Genomic DNA, 18,863 nt, shown 5'->3' on the forward strand with positions numbered 1-18,863 from the left:
GCTGCTGACGTTCCCTGGGCCCTGAAGTCACTGCCGTTGGCTTGTGTGCTGGCCACTTTGTCATGCTGGCCTGTCTCCCACCGGGTGGACGCCCAGTGAGCTCTGGATGCTGTGTATGACAAAGACATGTGGGTTGTTTGGAGCCTGTGATGTGCTATTGTCCTCCGGATAATGGTTTTCTGCAAGAAACTAGAGAAGTAACTATCTCAGATTTCCCTAATAAAAACAGGCTTTGAGCCAATTCCAGGCTGGCCCTAAATTCCTCTTCCTAGCACGTGAAGCTTGGGAAACTCTCCGTGGGCCTTGCCCTTGGCAGCTCTCTCCCCTGGTCTCTGCTCCCCCATTCCTGTCCGGCTATTGGAAGCACCTCTCCGTTGCCCAGCCTCCCTGCTCCTTTAGTGGAACTGGGCAATGCCCCTTGGGAAAAGCAGCACAGGTTTTCTTCTCCTAGATTTTGCCGTATGCTTCTTTTCAGAGCTATTTGGTCTCTGACATTTTCTCTCAGGTTTTTCCAGCGCTCTTGGGAGGTGGGCTGTGCCACTGCCTGGCCCACCATTACCTGAAGGGAACCATGAACAGCCTTTGACGTGGGAGTGGCGACTGCTGAGAGGGAACCGTCTGTACACAAGCGATGTAGCCTTATGGGACCCGTGAGTATACGCTTATGTTTTTTTTTGTTGTTGTTGTTTTGTTTTTTTTTTTGAGTTGGAGTCTCGCTCTGTCGCCCAGGCTGGAGTGCAGTGGTGAGATCTCGGCTCACTGCAAGCTCCGCCTCCTGGATTCATGCCATTCTCCTGCCTCAGCCTCCCGAGTAGCTGGGACTACAGGCGCCCGCCACCACGCCCGGCTAATTTTTGTACTTTTACTAGAGATGGGGTTTCACCATGTTGGCCAGGCTGGTCTCAAAACTCCTGACCTCGTGATCCGCGCACCTCGGCCTCCCAAAGTGCTGGGATTGCAGGCGTGAGCCACCGCGCCCAGCCAACGCTCAAGTTTTTATTCATAATTTACTCAAAGTCACTGAGCTCCGACTGCATGCTCGTGATTCAGATTTGAGTCCTGGGAAGATCATCTGAGATGACGTTTAAGCCAAGGGTTTAAATGAGTCAGATTCAGCCAGGTGCAGACGAAGGGAGTGCAGGTTCCAGGCAGAAGGGAAAACACGTGGACACGCTGAGATGCAGGCAAGGCCTCACAGCCGGAGCTGGCTTGTCACCTGGCGTGGAAACACCTTTCCCGTTCAGACTGTGTGTTCCTCTTAATCTGCGTCAGGGCATGTGATCGAGCAGCATGCGACCAACCCCACTGCGGCATCTGTCCCCCGTGGGGTGGGGGTGGGGACAGAGTTCTTTTCCTACAGCATAAGTGTGTCATGTCAACCAATGCCGTGTCAGCTGCCTGCAGGGGCCCACGGGGACGCGACGCACACCGTGGCAGCTGACCTTGCTGTCTTCTCTCAGGAGTGGAGCCCCAACCCACACAGGGCATGTCTTCATGGCCTTTCCTGGCCAATCTGATACCAAGATGCAGTGGCCAGAAGCACCTGCACTTCCACTCCTGTCAAGGTGAGATGCCACTTGCTCTCCACTGATTCTCTATCAGTGCTGAGCTCTATTCTCTAGAGCTCGCAGATTCTGTATTGTGTTAAGCTGTCACTTAAAAGTGCACAAATTGTTTCAATCAATCCTAACATATTCACCCACGTAACCAACACCCTATCAACACAGAGAGTACTTCCAAAATCTCACAAGGCTCCCTGCGCCCCCTGGAAGTAGCCTCTATTCTTGCCTACATCTTAATTGGTTTCGCCTGTTTTTGACCTTTATTTCACTGGAATGACATGTGCCTTTTGTATCCGGCTTCTTCCACTCAAGATTGGGTCTGTGGATTTACTCACACTGCTGTGTATAGCAAGACTGCTCCCGTGGCATGGCAGCATCCGATTGCGCGAACACCAAGGCTGATGTAATCACTGCAGATGTTCTGCAGGGGCGTCCCTGGACTAGAGACTGGACATGTAGTAAAGAGCTCTGTGAGCGAGGCAAGCCCTGAACCCACACTGTGTCACCTACTTACAGGGCAGTGCATAAAAATCTAGGAAACACCTAGTTTCTCAAAGTAACAACGAATATGTCAGTGACTTCCCAGCTCAAGAATATGCTGCATTCGTTCTCTGCTAAGTTAGCAAAATGGCAACAAAAGAAGGCAGAACCATGCACATTTGTCTCCTGCCAGGTCCGACTCGTTTGACTTTAGTAGACAGTGGCCAACAGCTCCATGGTAGCAGACATGCTCATAAGCAGTTACTTTATATTCTGTCAACACTTGGTGATGTCAGCCCTTTAAATTCGGGTTTCAATTTGCACCTACCCAGTGATTAATGAGGTTAAGCTCCTTTTCATGTTTAACACCCAAATTTTAATAGACTTTATTCTTTAGACCAGTTCAGGTTCACAGCAAAATTGGGTGGAAGGTAGAGAGTTTCCATAGACCCCCAGCCCCTCCACACACACAGGCTCCCCCACTATCAACATCCCCATCAGAGTGGTCCATTTGTTACAGCCGATAGATGTACATCAACACATCGTTATCACCTGGAGTCCAGTTTACATGAGGCTTGCTCTTGGTGTTGGACAAATGCGTAATGACCTATATCCACCAATTCAGTACCATGCAGAAGAGTTTCACTGCCCTAAAAATCCTGTGCCCTGCCCACTCATTCCTCCCTCCCCTCACCCCCCTGGCTTTTTACTGTTTCCAGTTTTCCCTTTACAGGAATGTTGGAGAACTGGACTCCTTCAGGATATAGCCTTTTCATGCTTCTTTCGGCAACGTGCACCTCACTTTCCTCCCTGTCTTTGTGGCTTGATAGCTCATTTCTTTTTAGTGCCAAATAACATTCTACTGTCTGGATATATCAGTTTACTTATGCATTCACCTATAGGCATATAAAATAGAGGAGAGAATGCAGTGTTGGAGATTTACGTTTGGGAGTCTAAACCATGTATGGTAAATAAGTATGTGTGAAAATTGTAAAGTAGAACGCTGTCAGGATACCTGAATACACACAAATACACACTTCAGTTCACGCTATAAAATGTTATAAAATGTGTAAGTACATACTTAGGGCTGAAAAAGCACCCAGAGAGGAAGGGTAAAGAAGAGGTGTATCTGAAATAATAAAAAGAAAATCTGTCAAGAGGGGATCTAGAGTACCTCATCCCATGAGGAACTCCCAACTCTAGTGAGGGTCCAACGGACAGATCCAAGTGAGAGGATGAAACCACTGCACAAGCACCCCCTAGGGGGCAGGTGGAGGGCAGTTCCCACAGGGACCCACTGCTGGTACAACCTGGACTTGTCTCCAGGTAGCAGGTGGAGGGCAGTTCCCACAGGGACCCACTGCAGGTACGACCTGGACTTGTCCCCAGGGAGCAGGTGGAGGGCAGTTCCCATAGGGACCCACTGTGGGTACGTCCTGGACTTGTCCCCAGGTGCCAGGGCCAAGTAAGAAGAAAATGTGCCTTCCTTCCTATTACACCATTTTCGGTTTTGGTCTTGTTCTCTTGATAATATAGGTAGGGAAACAGAATCAGCAATTATTAGAAAGCCACTTCTACTTTGTCCTTAAAGGAGTTGGCAATGGTTTGACCAGAATCAAACAAGTATATATTTTGAAGATTAGAGTTTAAAACAGTTTAAGAAAAAAATTTATAGGTATCATTTAGCTTTCAAATTCAAAACCAACACATCTGCCTTTGAGGTCAGAAGCAGCTATATCTAGGAGAGGGATACTCCTCTTTATAAAAGATGAAGGAGTTCTAAGGAGTTTATCAGGTCAAAAGACATTCCTACTTAGATTTTCTGGATGGCATCCTAGTAATGTTACAACAGTAGTATCTAACGCTTGCTAAGTACTTAACAAGGTGGTGGGTAACAGTCTAAGGGTCCCATGTCCAATTCAGTAGCCATGGCAACTCATAGTTATCACATAACTAATTATATGTGGCTTTCAGCCTAAAACTTCCTAGAAAACTAAAAAAATTAGAAACAATATTATAAATGCAACAGAAACTATACAGGCAATATCCTATCAGTGTATCAAAATTTTAACAAACTAAACACAGTATTAAATTGCAGTTTTTTTTACTTGTCAGTAAAATACTTGCTAAACAGTCTTGTCTGAAATTATAAATTGCCCAAAGTTAAACATAAATGAGTCATTCTATTGAATTTAACAAACATTTAACTTTGCAAGAAATAAATTTTTATTTTTCTTCATTATCATACAGCATTTAAGAATAATAAAGCTGTCTTGAGATCTCAAATCTGAGATACCTATGGCAAGTTTATAAAAAGTACATTGATCAAGGTACAATTTTTAACATTAATATACACATTCCATAATCTCATCTATTTAACACTAACACTGGCCTTTGTCATTGTTATTTTTTTCTTCCTACAATATTTCCTGACTCTGTAGGACAGTGGTTCTCAGTTGGGGGTTGACTCTGTCCCCTAGGGGCATCTGGCAACATCTGGTATAATTGTGGGTGTCACAGGAGAGGGATGCAAACAGCATCCAGTGTGCAGTCCAGGGATGCTGCTCACCATCCTATAATGCACAGCACGGACCCCCACCACAAGGATTTTATCCAGCCCAAATGTCAACAGTATCAAGTTTAAGCAACTCTTATCGAGTGAGACTCAATTCCCATTTTATGAACACCTCTGTGCCCACTGTAATTCTGAAAACACAGACTTTGCTAACTGGTAAATACTATTTAAAAGAAGATTTAACCTAATCAATATCACTTATCAAAAGCGGTGGCTGACTAAGTATCAACATGTTTCCAGAATGAATAAACCAAACAATCAACTCAGAATGATACAAATTAGGGTCCATATCATTTAATTTCCCTTGAACCTGCTCTGATAGTTTAATCTGCTAATATGAAAGTTAATTAGGACTGTTTTGAAGGAGCGAGGCGATGGTTTCCTTTGCACATTTTTCTGAACTATGATAAAAATTTAATGATACATAAAGCACCTGGCAAATAGCAAGTGCTCCGGAAATGTTTATCACAGCTTACTAAAAACACAGGGCTTCACTCATTTGTTCAAATTTCCCATAAGCATGTATCTGCAAAGGTTAAATTAAGTTTTATTTGCTCTCTCTCATTTTAAAATAATCTCTCACAAATGTTGCTTAGAAACAGAACACATATCCAGGGTGTGTGATACAAAATTATAAGTTAGTTTTTTCCACACAAGTTTTAAAGTATCAGTGTATAGAACTAAAAGGAAAAAGTCATTCTAAGTTTGTTAAGTAGAGAAATTTTTCAGTAATCATTTTACCTACATATTCACATTCTGTGTATTTTCTCATGGTCAACAAACTGATTCAAATGATTTAAGTTATCCCACCATTTAAAGAGAAAAGTCTCTGCAATAATTTTAAACCATGGCGTTATCTTAATTTCACCACTAGCTGCTTTTTTCAGAAATTCTTTTAGTTCTTCCTTTGACACATAACAATAGCTTTTAATCTCATTGGGATCTGGATTCAAAGTTACATTCTTCCTCACCAACAAAATGTAATCAATTTCATGTTCACCCCAGATACCATCAGACTGAGCTTTGTAGTGAATTCGTGTTAAATAATTAATTTCTTCTGGAGGAACCTAAGACATTAAAAAAAAAGTAATTAAAACATTGGCCACAATAACAAAAAAAATCTAAAATTAGCTCACTGTATTACAGCGGTATCTTGAACAGCAGTATAGTTTTAGGATTAGAACTTTTAAAGCATTAATCTCCTATCAATGGTATATGGAAATCTTAATATTATATATGGAAAAATGATTACATTATTAGTTTCAAGTGTTTGCATTTTTTCCCGTAGGACCAAACAGGTAAGTTTTTATTTATTTTTTTTAATGTTAAAAAAAGGGGCAAGGGCAGTCACTCAAACTAGAAATGTGACATTCTTCTTTCTCTTTTTTTTTTTTTTTTTGAGACAGAGTCTTGCTGTCACCCGAGCTGGAGTGCAGTGGTGTGATCTCAGCTCACTGCAACCTCCGCCTCCCGGGTTCAAGCGATTCTCCTGCCTCAGCCTCCTGAGTAGCTGGGATTACAGGCGTGCCGCCCCACCATGCCCAGCTAATTTTTATATTTTTAGTAGAGACGAGGTTTCACCATGTTGGTCAGGCTGGTCTCGAACTCCTGACCTCGTGATCCACCCGCCTCGGCCTCCCAAGGTGCTGGGATTACAGGCGTGAGCCACCACGCCCAGCCCGACATTTTTCTTTTCCATATTTTAAAATTGTTTTTTGGAAAATATAGATAAGAAATACTTTATTTATCCGGGTCTTATTTAAGGGGGACAATTCCAAGAAAAAAAATTATTTCAATTAAACCAATTAGATTTATGGTTCATATTCCTAAGAATTTCTGTAAGAAAATCTTCACCTTTTTTTGTAGGGGGGGAGTTTCAGGTGAAAACTGGAAAACCTGCTAGTCAAATTCTACAAGAGTTGTAACACTTAGAAATATTCATCTTAGATTTGATCAATTATAGAAATATTCAAACTTATATAGTGCTTAACAGATCAATCCATCCCAGTATTGAGCTAAGTTTTTACGAGTGATATTAAGAAATCAAAATTTAAATAATGTTTATGCAGGATGGTTTGTGGGGCTAACTCATAACTCAGGAGGTTACCAAGCAGAGAACTACATTTGAATTTAAAAATTTTATTAAAAACCTTTTTAAAGTATGTTTAGGTTTCGGCTTGTATGGTTGTGTAGTAGAGCCGGTTACCTCTTCCAAGGGAATTCCTAGCTCAGCTTTCAGCCGCCTCTGTGCTGCTCGCCTCACTCCAAGGGCGTCATTTTCCTCAAGCTCGCCTGGATTACTTAATGGATGACTACAACAAGTATTAGTAAAACAACCTGGAAAATGTTAACATAGAGACAGATCAACTTTTCTTCAAGGTAGGTCTGAAAGATCAAGAAAAAGTTTTACAAGTAACTGAAAAATGAAATGATTTTTAAGGATTTTAAAATCAGTTATAATGGGCTATCAGTAATTATTTTAAGGATTTTAAAATTGGTTATAATGGGCTATCAGTAATTATTTTAAGGATTTTGAAACGAGTTATAATGGGCTATCAGTAATTATGTTGTGAAACAGACTACATTTGTAGGTAAGTTCCTTATTAATGCTTCTTCAACCAAAAAAGATCAAAGTGTAGATAATACGGATGAAAGATAAATATGTAAATTATACACATTGCCCAATTGCTTACTAGTTCTTATTTTTTTCTTGCTGTTGTATTAGGTTGCACTCATTGTGTAAACTCACTTTATGCAGAATATAAAATTATGCCACTCACAGGATTTCCCTTTGTGACCTTGGCTCCAAGAATTCAGAATGATAAAAAGTCAAATTAATGTACAAACAAAATATTGTACATTAAAAGTGTACTAACCTGGAAAGGTAATCTTAGCATCTGATCTTTGCTGTAGCAGAAGCTTATTTTCGGTGTTGAATAAGAAGACACTAAAAGCTCGATGCAACAATCCTGAAAGCAAAAGAAATAACAATTAATTTAGCCTTAAGTACCAGTTATTTGCCAAATTCTCTCCCTGCAGTTCAGAATAACATTAGTAACTTGCTGCTGCTTTTGCTTTTTCCCATGGTTTGTCCACATGCATAGTCTCTGCATCGCTATGGTGACGAAGAGCTCTGCACTGGGCAAGGAAGTTGGCCGTCGAGTGAAGGAAATGGTGATGCTGGTGGCCCCTTTCCTACAGTCAAGTTCCCTATCAAGGACATTCAGTTCTCGGAAAGTGGTGAAGGCACACGCTTCCCTGCATGGTGCCCGCCTCTCTCCATTCTCTAGAAATATTAGAGGCTAGGCTGCTGCTGTATGTCAGGGGTAGTCCCTCTTTTATGAATCCAGAATAACTCTGAAGAAGCCGAGAAAAAGGCATGAAGTGAAGAGAAATCGCTGTAACAGGAAGACAGCAAAGCAGATGCTAGTGACTACACTATTTAACGAACTGGAACCAACAAGAAAATACGGTGCTATCGAAGACTGCACTTCCTTGAACAGAGTGCTCTTCTCGGCAAATCGGAAATGCCTACGTAAATCGCTTTACAAGAAAGACTATTTCAAAGCAGCACCTTTCTCAATGTTCTCATTCAGGTGACAATTCTTCTTGGTCTCAGCCCCAATTTTATTGTCATTTTCATCAATAAGGATACACATCTCTGCCAGGAGTTGCAACTGTTGCTTGTCGAGGTGGTCAGTGTTTATTTCAGGCATCATTATAAAATGTCTGATCTGTCCTAGAACACTAATATTAAAGGAAAAGAGAAAGAAAGGCCATCATATATTTTTCCGAATGTCATATAAACACAGGTTAATAATGATGCTGCTTCCCCATCTGCAGTTGTACCACTCTGCATCCCCACAGGGACCCCAAGAACGCTGCCAGCTGGCTGCTCAGCACTATCTCGGTCATCATTTCTCCTCCAGGTTCCACAGCTGGCCTTTTATCACAGTCATGCTCCTAAACGCCAAGCTCAACGTTCCACTCTCAATTCTTGACCTCTGAGATCCTCTGCAGCACTTGATACTCAATCCTTTTTCCAGTGTACTTTTCTTCTCTGGTTTTTGGCCCCAACCTAACTTTTCATCCTGCTTTTCTACACCAGCTTCTGTAATCTCTAGAATGTGCTCCCATTGCCATCCTGAATTGTTTTTCCCACTGCCTGTCTCTGCATAGTTGCTCAAGAATGCCACAGGCCAATCTTGGTTGAAATCCATTTTTTAAAGGCACAACTCATGTGCCAGACATTCAGTAACCTTTCTACCAATGTCACAGTAAGACTTAATCCAGTTTTTCTCAACCCAAGCTCCTGATCAGAAAAATGATTTGTGTAACTTTTGTCAGTTTCCCCCAGGACAGTACTTAGCTGATATCATTCTAGATAAACAGGAGAAGACTTAATGCATTATATTCAATAGATGCTTTAAGGCAGTGCTTGGCAAGTTTTTTCGGTGAAGGGCCAGAGAGTATGAACTCTGCCTCTGTAACAGTAAAATAGTCACAGGCAATAAGTGAACTGGGCAATATGTAAACTGAGTGGGTGCATGCCAATATTTATGGACACAACTATTTATGGACACTGAATTACATTTAATTTTCATGTGTCACAAAATATTTTGATTCTTCTCCATCCGTTTAAATATGAGAAAAACACTCAGCTCACAGGACGTAACAACAGGCAGCAGGCCAGATTTGGCCTGTAGGCCACAGTTGGCCCATCCCTACCTTAGTGCATCAAGCATTAATTTTCTGAACCCCCATTTATCCCTCCCATGTGATTAAAATGTAAAGCACTTATTAGGGTACTTTCAGTATTCTGACTCACACTTTTACACATCTATATCCAGCAGCGTCTAAGCTTTCTAACCTTTGTATCCTTCAGGGCACCTTTACATAGCCTGACTTTGAAGTTTTTTATTCCCTTTTTTCTTCTCCTTTATTTCTGAATGAATTATAATTTTTGTTTTTTGATTTTTCTACACAATATATTTTGAAGATCCCATGTGCTCTACTTTCTATGTGACTCTATTTCAAATACATAGATTTTACTGAAATACTTTTTTGTTTCTGAGAGGGAGTCTCATTTTGTTGCCCAGGCTGGAGTGCAATGATGCAATCTCAGCTCACTACACCCCCACCTCCTGGGTTCAAGTGATTCTCCTGCCTTGACCTCCCAAGTAGCTGGGACTACAGGTGTGCACCACCACGCCAGGCTAATTTTTGTATTTTTGGTAGAGACGAGGTTTTGCCATGCTGGCCATGCTGATCTCGAACTCCTAACCTCAGGAGATCTGCCTGCTTTGGCCTCCCAAAGTGTTGGGATTACAGGAGTGAGCCACCACACCTGGACCACTGAAATACTTTCAACAGAGTTCAAGCGTACTGCAGAATGTACACAAAGTGTTTAAACAGCTACTTAATACAAAGTTCTAGACCCACATAGGGTCTGGGTATGTGTGTGTGTGTGTGAATGCGTGTGTCAGGAGTCAGTGATGATGGAGATATTGATATCTAATACAAAAAATCTGAAATAAGGTTAATGATTAAAACAAGAGGGAAAAAATGTGAAAAAGAAGTCAACTTCAGAGTTAGCCTCAATTTTAGAAAGATTTCCAATGTCCATAGGCTAGTTTTATCTACAGTCATCCTTTGGTTTATATGGGAGTTGGTTCCAGGACCTCCCACAGCTACCACAATTTGAGGATGCTGAAGTTTCAGATATAAAATGGCATAATATTTGCAGATCACCTGTGTATATCCTACTGTATACATACATGTGTCACATGATGGTGTTTCCGTACACTACAGACTGCATACACTACAGTGGTTCCATAAAATTATAACAGAACTGACATATTCCTGTTGCCAATGATGTAGCCACTGTAACATCGGAGCACAGCACACCCTTTTCTATGTTTAGATACACAAATACTTGCTGTTGTGTTACAACTGCCCACATTATTCAGCACAGTAACACACTGTCCAAATCTAGGCCTGAAGCAACAGGAAAAATAGCCTGGGAGCAACTGTCTACACCACACAGCCCAGCTGCTCCACTGTCTACACCACACAGCCCAGCTGCTCCACTGTCTGTCTACACCACACAGCCCAGCTGCTCCACTGTCTGTCTACACCACACAGCCCAGCTGCTCCACTGTCTATACCACACAGCCCAGCTGCTCCATTGTGTACACCACACAGCCCAGCTGCTCCACTGTCTGTCTATACCACACAGCCCAGCTGCTCCACTGTCTATACCACACAGCCCAGCTGCTCCACTGTCTACACCACACAGCCCAGCTGCTCCACTGTCTGTCTACACCACACAGCCCAGCTGCTCCACTGTCTACACCACACAGCCCAGCTGCTCCATTGTGTACACCACACAGCTCAGCTGCTCCACTATCTGTCAACACCACACAGCCCAGCTGCTCCACTGTCTAGGTCTGCATCAGCGCACTCTGCTTCCACAATGATGAAACTACCCAACAATGAACTTCTCCAAAGTATCCCTGTTAAGTGATGCGGGCCTAACGTTAAATTATCATCTGCAGATGATCTCTTATAATATCTAAAACATGTAAATCCTACATAAATAGTTGTGCTGTATTGTTTACAGAATAAGTCTGTATATGTTCAGTACAGATGAAATTTTTTTCCAAATATTTTATAATGTGCAGTTGGTTAAATCCATGGATATGGACCCCAAGGATACAGTAGGCCAACTGTATATTAGGTGATCACTAAGATAGGTTTTGTTACTACATAATTACTAGACTTTTTCACGTGACATTTTTTTCCGGGGGGATGGGGCTGGGTCTTGCTGTGTCTGTCGCCCAGGCTGGAGTGCAGTGGCGCGATCTCGGCTCACTGCAGCCTTCGCCTCCGCCTCCCAAAGTGCTGGGATTAGAGGCGTGCACCACTGCCCAGCTGTAATGACAATTGCTCTGTCAGGATTTTCAGAATTCAGATTTTAAAACTAAGCTTCATAATCCCAAGATAAAATGAATAAGTCTACTTATGCGTTTAAAGATAATACCATGTAGCAGACTCGGGAACACATCACCCAACCCAAGAAAAAGGTCTAGTTCCATCTATGCGATGCTCCCCATCTCTTCTCCTGCTCCATTCCCAGGAGAAGCGCTTTGAATGTGTTGCTGTCACCCCCTTGCACGGACGCAGGTGTATGCACCCGCGTCACACGCGTGGACTCGGCACGGGGAGGCCGGTGTCGTCACGCTCGTGTTTCTGACGATGCTGGCTATGCTTGTTTCTGAATTCTCTAAGGGGAGACTCGCAACTCAGTCTCCTGCGACTCGGTATCCAATTCCACGAGTTCCGAAACCTCAGGTGACTGTGCGCACACGACGATCTTTTCCACTGACAAAGAATGGCAACGTCTCTGACGCCCCGACCCACGCCTCCGCCTTCCACGGGGCGCGGGCGCCCACCACAGCCCGGGACGGCCCGGCCTCTCTCCAGTTCGGGAGACCAACGCCGCCACCCCCAGCTGTCCAGGCCTCCGCGCCGAGACCTCACGGGTGGCTCAGACCTCGGGCCTCCTCCCCGCCCCGTCCCGCAGCAACCCGGTGCCGCCCCGCCCGTCTCCCGAACTCCGCCGCCCGTCCACAGTACCTGATCAGCCTCCGGCCACGGACACCGGCCGGTCCCGGAGCGCCCCCGCTTTGAGCACGGTCCGCGGCGCGCACCGCCCACCGGGCCCGCCCCCCGGCCGCGCAGCCAATCGCCCGCGCCAGCGCCAGTCCACGCCACATCGCCCGGCCAATTGGCGCCCGTACGCGCCTGACGACACAATCTCGCCAAGCTTCGCCTGGTGGTGCCACCTCCCCGGCCTGTGGCAACCGCAGACGCGCGAAGCACCGGGAACCTGAGCCGTGAGCTCGGGTTCTGGCCGCCCCTAAGGGGGTCAACAGGCCCCACCCCCAGTTCCGCAGAGGCAGCGTCCCGCGACTGGGCGGTGCCCGAGACCACAGCAGCCGCCAGCCAATCACGCTTTGGATCCTGCCGTGCGAGCCCGAGGCGCTGCGAACGGTGCCTAACGTCAGACGTCCCGAGGCTCGCGTTCCGTGGAGCGGAGCCCTCCCCGTCGGAAGGCGCCCGGGCGCCAAGCCCGGTAGCCGGAAGCTCGGTGTCCCATGGGCGTGGCCTCCGCGTGGCTGGACCAATGGAAACGGAGGAAAGGCGGGACGTCACTGCTGACTGGCTGGCTGAGTATCCCCCTGCGGAGTTCCGCCGCTGGGACTACAGCGTTTGGCTACATGGCGAGGTCTTGTCTGTCTAGAATGGTGGCCGTTTTGCGGTGTCTGCGAGCGGGACCAAGGCGGAGCAGAGCCGCGGGGCGGGTGGGGCGCTCCACGCTATGTTGGGAGTGTTCGCTTTCGGGGTACATGACAGGACGTTCTAAATGTTTTTTTTTTTTTTTTTGAGACAGTTTCGCTCTTGTTGCTCAGGTTGGCGTGCAATGGTGCAGTCTCCGCTCACAGCAACCTCCGCCGCCCGGGTTCAGGCGATTGTCCCGTCTCAGCCTCCCAAGTAGCTGGAACTACAGGCATGCGCCACCACGCCCGGCTAATTTTGTATTTTTAGTAGCGACGAGTTTCCCCATGTTGGTCAGGCTGGTCTGGAACTCCTCACCCTAAGAAGTGATCCACTGGGCTCAGCTTACCGAAGTGCTGGTATTCCGGGTGTGAGCCACCGCGCCTAGCCCTCTAAACTTTTAAATAATCGTGAAATGTACGCGCAGCTGAAGCGAATTCAGCTGTTTCCTCTACATTTTGTGTGGAATTTAAAATACTGAACTTGTGAGATGAACCTGGTGTGCACCAGTTCTCAAACTTCTTGGTCTCAGGACGCTTGCACACTCTTAAAATGTACTGAGGACCCCCAAAAGGTTTTGCTCACTGTTGTTTACTACTGCTATTTACTAACGTAGAAATTAAACATATTAAAATATTCACTTAAACAACACATGACACTAACATAAGTTACATTTTTATTAAAAATCTTTTCCAGGCAAAAAACAGACTTTGATTTTGTTTTATATGTTGGCAAATCTCTTTCATGACTAGCTTCACACAGTGAAAATCTGGCCTCCCGCATGCGCAGCAAGTCGTCACTGCTGTCAGTGCGTTCTTGGGAATTACGACTTTAAGTGAAACAACGTATAGCAAAACCAATTTTACCAGAGGCTAAAAAATAAGGATTAAGTTCCCAAAGCATACTTCTGGCCAAGGAAAAAAAAAATTACTAAGCTTCTAAAGGCCAAAGTATTCTAATATTAAACATTGAAATAAATGTGAGCTATCCATACATTTAAGAAAGATTAATAAAAAACAAGATAATTAATTATTCCAGTTCTGGGTAATGTGTAGCTAAAGCCTGTTTCAGTAGCTCAGGGCACAAAGAGGGAACCAGCCCTGAACAGGACGCCATTCCATCACAGGGCCACTCACACACCCACACTCAGACTGGGACAGTGAAGACACACCAGTTCACCTCACGTGCACACCTTTGGGATGTGACAAGAACTGCAGTACCCAGAGAAAACCTATGCAGGTGTGGCAAGAACACGTAAACACCACAAAGACAGTGCCCCTGGCCGGGAGTCTTTTTCTCATCAACGTTACAAAGAAATGAATGAGCACCTGCTGTATGCAGTTTGAAAATTGAGAAGTATTTTTTAATAGCCTTTTCAAATTATCTTGTTTATTCTTTTTCGATACTACTACCCCAAAACACGAGTAGTGGATTTTCCAATTACTATTTGGAATGTGAAACCACTTCAATGGACATTTTATACTTGTTACATTAAAACTCATTTTTGACTGTACCTCGAATGCTTATTTTCCTATGCGTGATGTTGAAATGTCATGCATTGGTCATTTGGAAAATATTGATTTACTGAATTAAACAGATCTTCCAAATGCTAAAACATTTCATTATTCAATATCAATCACATTGTTAATATCACTAGTAATCTCATCAGAAAAGTTTTTAAGTATTGGGAAGCTAAAGTATTGTAGCACTAGCTTCCACATAAAGTCACCAAGTTCTTGATGGTTTTAAGTTTTTTTTTTTTTTAATTTGAATTTTTGCATGAAAATTCAAACATTATTGGCAACAAGCACTGAGAATTATGTTCCTTGAAGTGGCACGAACATATTTATTTTCACGAAAATGTCTGCCAAATATCTAGGTTTGAATACCTCAGTTTATCTGTCAGTTCTTTCCAGTAAAAGTGGTATTTCATGAAAAAAGCAGCTAGTTAGTTCAGCTTACAACTCAAACGTTCCCCCAAGTTCTTTTCCTGGAGACAACAATCATAATTCAGTATGTAGCAGAAGTGCTTTATGTGTATTTCCCATTTTGTTATAGAGAATATTTGATGAGTACCAAATGGTCGAGATGATTAAAGTTAATATTTTTTACGGCTAACCATCAGCTGAGCCTTCAGTGAGTCATAATCTTTTTGCTGGTAGAGGGTTTTGCCTCAACGTTGATGGCTGTTGATCAAGGTGGTGCTTGAAAGTTGGGGTGGCTGTCGCAGTTTCTTAAAATAAGACAATAACGAAATTTGTCACATTGACTCTTCATTAAAGATTTTTTTTAACCCACAGGAAAACTTTTTTTTTTTTTTTGAGACAGAGTCTCGCTCTTTTGCCCAGGCTGAAGTGCAGCGGTGCGATCTTGGCTCACTGTAACCTCCACCTCCCGGGTTCAAGCAATTCTCCTACCTCAGCCTCATAAGTAGCTGGCACTACGGGCGCATGCCACCATGCCCGGCTAATTTTTGTATTATTAGTAGAGCTGGGGTTTCACCATGTTGGCCAGGCTGGTCTTGAACTCCTGACCTTGTGATCCGCCCACCTTGGCCTCTCAAAGTGCTGGGATTATAGGCGTGAGCCACTGTACCCAGCCAGGAAAACTTTCAAAATTGGAGTCAATCCTCTCAAACCCTGCTGCTACTTCATAAACTAAGTCTATGGAGTATTCTAAATCCTTTGCTATCATTTCAACAGTGTTCACATCTTCACCAGGATTAGGATCCATCTCAAGAGACTACTTTCTTTGTTCATCCACAAGAAGCAACTGCTTATCCATTCATGTTTTATTATGCTATTGCAGTGATTCAGTTACATCTTCAGGCAGCCATAGCCTTACAAAATGTATTTCTTAAATAATGAGACTTGAAAGTCAAAATGACTCCTTGATCTATGGGCTGCAGAAGGGATGTTGTGTTAGCAGGCATGAAATCAACATGAATCTCCTTGTATATATCCATCAGAGCTCTTGGGTGAACAGGAGCACTGTAAATCAGCAGTAATATTTTGAAAGAAAATTTTTTTTTTTGCTGAGCAGTAGGTCTCAACAGTGGGCTGAAAATATTTAGTAAACCACACTGTGTAAGTAGATGTGCTGTCATCCAGGCTTTGTTGTTCTATCTACACAGCAAAGGCAGAGTAGAATTAGCGTGACGCTTAAGGACTCTAGGATTTTTCAGAATGATAAATGAGCACTGGCTTCAACATAAAGTCATCAGCTGCACTAGCCCCCTAGCAAGGGTCAGCCTGTCCTTTGACACTCTGAAGCCAGGCTTTGAGTTCTCCTCTCTAGCTATGACAGTCCTAGGTGGCATCCTTTCCCAAAGTAAGGTTGTTTCCACTCCAATGAAAACCTGTTGTTTAGCAAAGCCATCTTCATCAGTGATCTTAGGTAGATCTCCTAGATGACTTGCTGCTTTATCTTGCACTTTTTTTTTTTTTTTTTTTTTTTTTGAGATGGAGTCTCACTCTGTTACCCAGGCTGGAGTGCAGTGGTGTGATCTTGGCTTACAGCAACCTCCACCTCCTGGGTTCAAGTGATCCTCCTGCCTTAGCCTCCTGAGTAGCTGGGACTATAGGCGTGTGCCACCACACCCAGCCAATTTTTGTATTTTTAGTGGAGGCAGGGTTTCACCATGTTGGCCAGGCAGGTCTTGAACCCCTGACCTGAAGTGGTCCATTTGCATTGGCCTCCCAAAGTGCTGAAATTACAGGCATGAGCCACCATGCCTGGCCTATCTTGCACTTTTGTATTATACAGCTTCTTTCCTTCAACCTCATGAACCAACCTCTGATAACTTCAGATTTTTCTTCTGTAGCTTCCTTACCTCTCTCAGCCTTCAGAGAACTGAAGACAGTTAGGGCCTTACTCTGGATTAGGCTTTGTTTAAGGGAATATTGTGGCTGGTTTAATCTATACAGACCACTCAGAGTTTCTCCACATCAGCAATAAAGCTGTTTTATTTCCTTATCATTTGTGTATTCACTGGAGGAGCACTTCAAATCTCCTTCAGGAACTTTTCCTTTGCATTCACAACTTGGCTGTTTCAACATGCCTTCCTCACTGTGCTTGATCATTAATCATTTCTAGTTTTGATTTAAAGTAAGAGATGTGCAACTCATTCTTTTATGAAACACTTAGTAGCCATTTTAGAGCTATTAATTGCCTGACTTTTTTTTTTTTTTTTTGAGTCAGGGTCTTGCTTTGCTGCCCATGCTGAAGTGCAGTGGCATGATCACGGCTCACTGCAGCCGCGAACTCCTGGGCTCAAGCAATCCTCCTGCTTCAGTCTCCCAAGTAGCTGGGACTACAGGCATGAGCCACCACCATGCCTGGCCCCTAATTTCAGTATTGCCGTGTCTCAAGGATAGGGAGGTCTGAGCAGGAGAGAGAGAGGGAGGCAGCTGGTCAGTGGAGTGGTTAGAACACATAAAACATTTATTGACTCAGTTTGCTGTCTTATATAGGGGTGGTTCATAGTGCCTCCCAAACAATTATGACAGTAATATCAAAGATCACTAATCACAGATCACCATAACTGATTTAATAATGGAAACATTTGAAACATTCCAAGAATTACCAAAATGTGACACAGAGACATGAAGTGAGCACATACTGTTAGAAAAATGGTGCTGACAGACTTGCTCCATGCAGGGCTGCCACAAATCTCCACTTTGTAAGAAACATGATAACTGTGAAGTGCAATAAAGTGATACACACGAAAACAGTTGTGCCTGTTATATGACACATACACACACATATATATATATAAAACTTGAGAATTTATGAAGCAACATGTCAAACAGCTTATAACACTACAGCGTACTAACTATCCAAGCGTTTGAGACACAGTTAAAATAATCAGTAAGGAGGACAATGACAGAATACCTAGTAAATCTTAATTCTCTATCAAACCATGCTCAAAAATGAGTCTTAGTAAATTCAGCATTGTTGCCCTATGTCAGGAACAAAGTACATGTATTTTGCATAGATGGACATGTGACAAAATAGAAATTGGTTTTCTGAGACAGGATTCCCCACAGCTTCTGCAGGAGGGAGAATGTAATTGGACACCAGGATTGCAATCATAACCTTTTATAATTTCGGCTAGTTTTGTGTCTTTTAAAAAAATTACATTGGATAGTTATTTCGGGATATGGTGTGTTATGGGTTAAATTGTGTCCCCTTCAAATTCATGTGTTAAAGACCTCACTTCCAGTATTTTACCGTGTGACCTTATTTGGAAACAGGGTTGTTGTGGACATGATTGGTTAACATGAGGTCATATTAGAGTAGCGCCTACCGTACTCCAATATGACTGATGTCCTCATAAAAAGAACGCTGTGTGCAGACAGACATGGACATGGAAAACGTCATGTGAAGACTGGCGGGGGTATGCTGCCACAAGCCAAGGAATGCCCAGACGCTGAGATGCATTAACAAGCTCCCATGACAGCTCTCAGAAGGAACCAACCCTGCCAATACCTTGATTTGGGACTTCCAGTCAAACCTCTGACAATAAATTTGTTTAAGCTGCCTAGTTTGCAGTATTTTGTTCCTGAAGCCCTAGCACATCAACAGTGAAAAGAACATGGGTTCTGATGTCAGCCTTTAGTTTTTGCCCTGCTGCACGATTATTTTTGACTTTTGACGAGTAATTTCCATTCTCATGCTTAAAATTCAATTTAGAATAACTTCTACTTTATTGGATTCTTTTGGAGATTAAATTAGTTACAAAAGATGTAAGACGACTGACCCTCAAAAAATGATTTATTTCCCTTGTTTTGTGACATGTCATGCACTCAGTTATTTTCAGTGACTTTTGTGGAATCCTAAATATATCAACTTAATAAATTACATTAACGATATTCTTTTTTTTTTTTTTTTTGAGACGGAGTCTC

General features: G+C 43.3%; 1 protein-coding gene, 1 non-coding gene and 1 pseudogene across 4 annotated transcripts; 1 reads left to right on the forward strand and 2 right to left on the reverse strand.

Annotated features, from left to right (window-relative positions):
• Window positions 1-1,275: 1,275 nt before the first annotated feature.
• Window positions 1,276-8,234, forward strand: LOC116477759 (uncharacterized protein IDI2-AS1-like; annotated as a pseudogene).
• Window positions 4,245-12,723, reverse strand: IDI1 (isopentenyl-diphosphate delta isomerase 1). 3 transcript variants are annotated; one of them, XM_032167062.2, is made up of 5 exons: window positions 12,256-12,723; window positions 8,192-8,364; window positions 7,494-7,586; window positions 6,824-6,954; window positions 4,245-5,684 (listed from the first exon to the last, which is right to left on the reverse strand). In XM_032167062.2, exons 1-5 carry the CDS (start codon window positions 12,393-12,395, stop codon window positions 5,367-5,369), a joined length of 855 nt encoding a protein of 284 aa, XP_032022953.1. In that variant the 5' UTR covers window positions 12,396-12,723; the 3' UTR covers window positions 4,245-5,366. The 3 variants fall into 3 exon arrangements, with proteins under 3 accessions (XP_032022953.1, XP_058287090.1, XP_032023764.1); XM_058431107.1 differs by lacking the exon at window positions 12,256-12,723 and adding an exon at window positions 11,660-12,011; XM_032167873.2 differs by lacking the exons at window positions 8,192-8,364; window positions 12,256-12,723 and adding an exon at window positions 11,660-12,016.
• On the reverse strand, window positions 6,485-6,547 carry LOC116477554 (U7 small nuclear RNA). The gene has a single exon (XR_004250526.1). It is a non-coding gene; the product is annotated as a U7 small nuclear RNA (small nuclear RNA).
• Window positions 12,724-18,863: the final 6,140 nt, after the last annotated feature.

The sequence above is a fragment of the Hylobates moloch genome, unplaced genomic scaffold, assembly GCF_009828535.3.
Source record: "Hylobates moloch isolate HMO894 unplaced genomic scaffold, HMol_V3 SCAFFOLD_2, whole genome shotgun sequence".
Lineage (NCBI taxonomy): Eukaryota > Metazoa > Chordata > Mammalia > Primates > Hylobatidae > Hylobates > Hylobates moloch.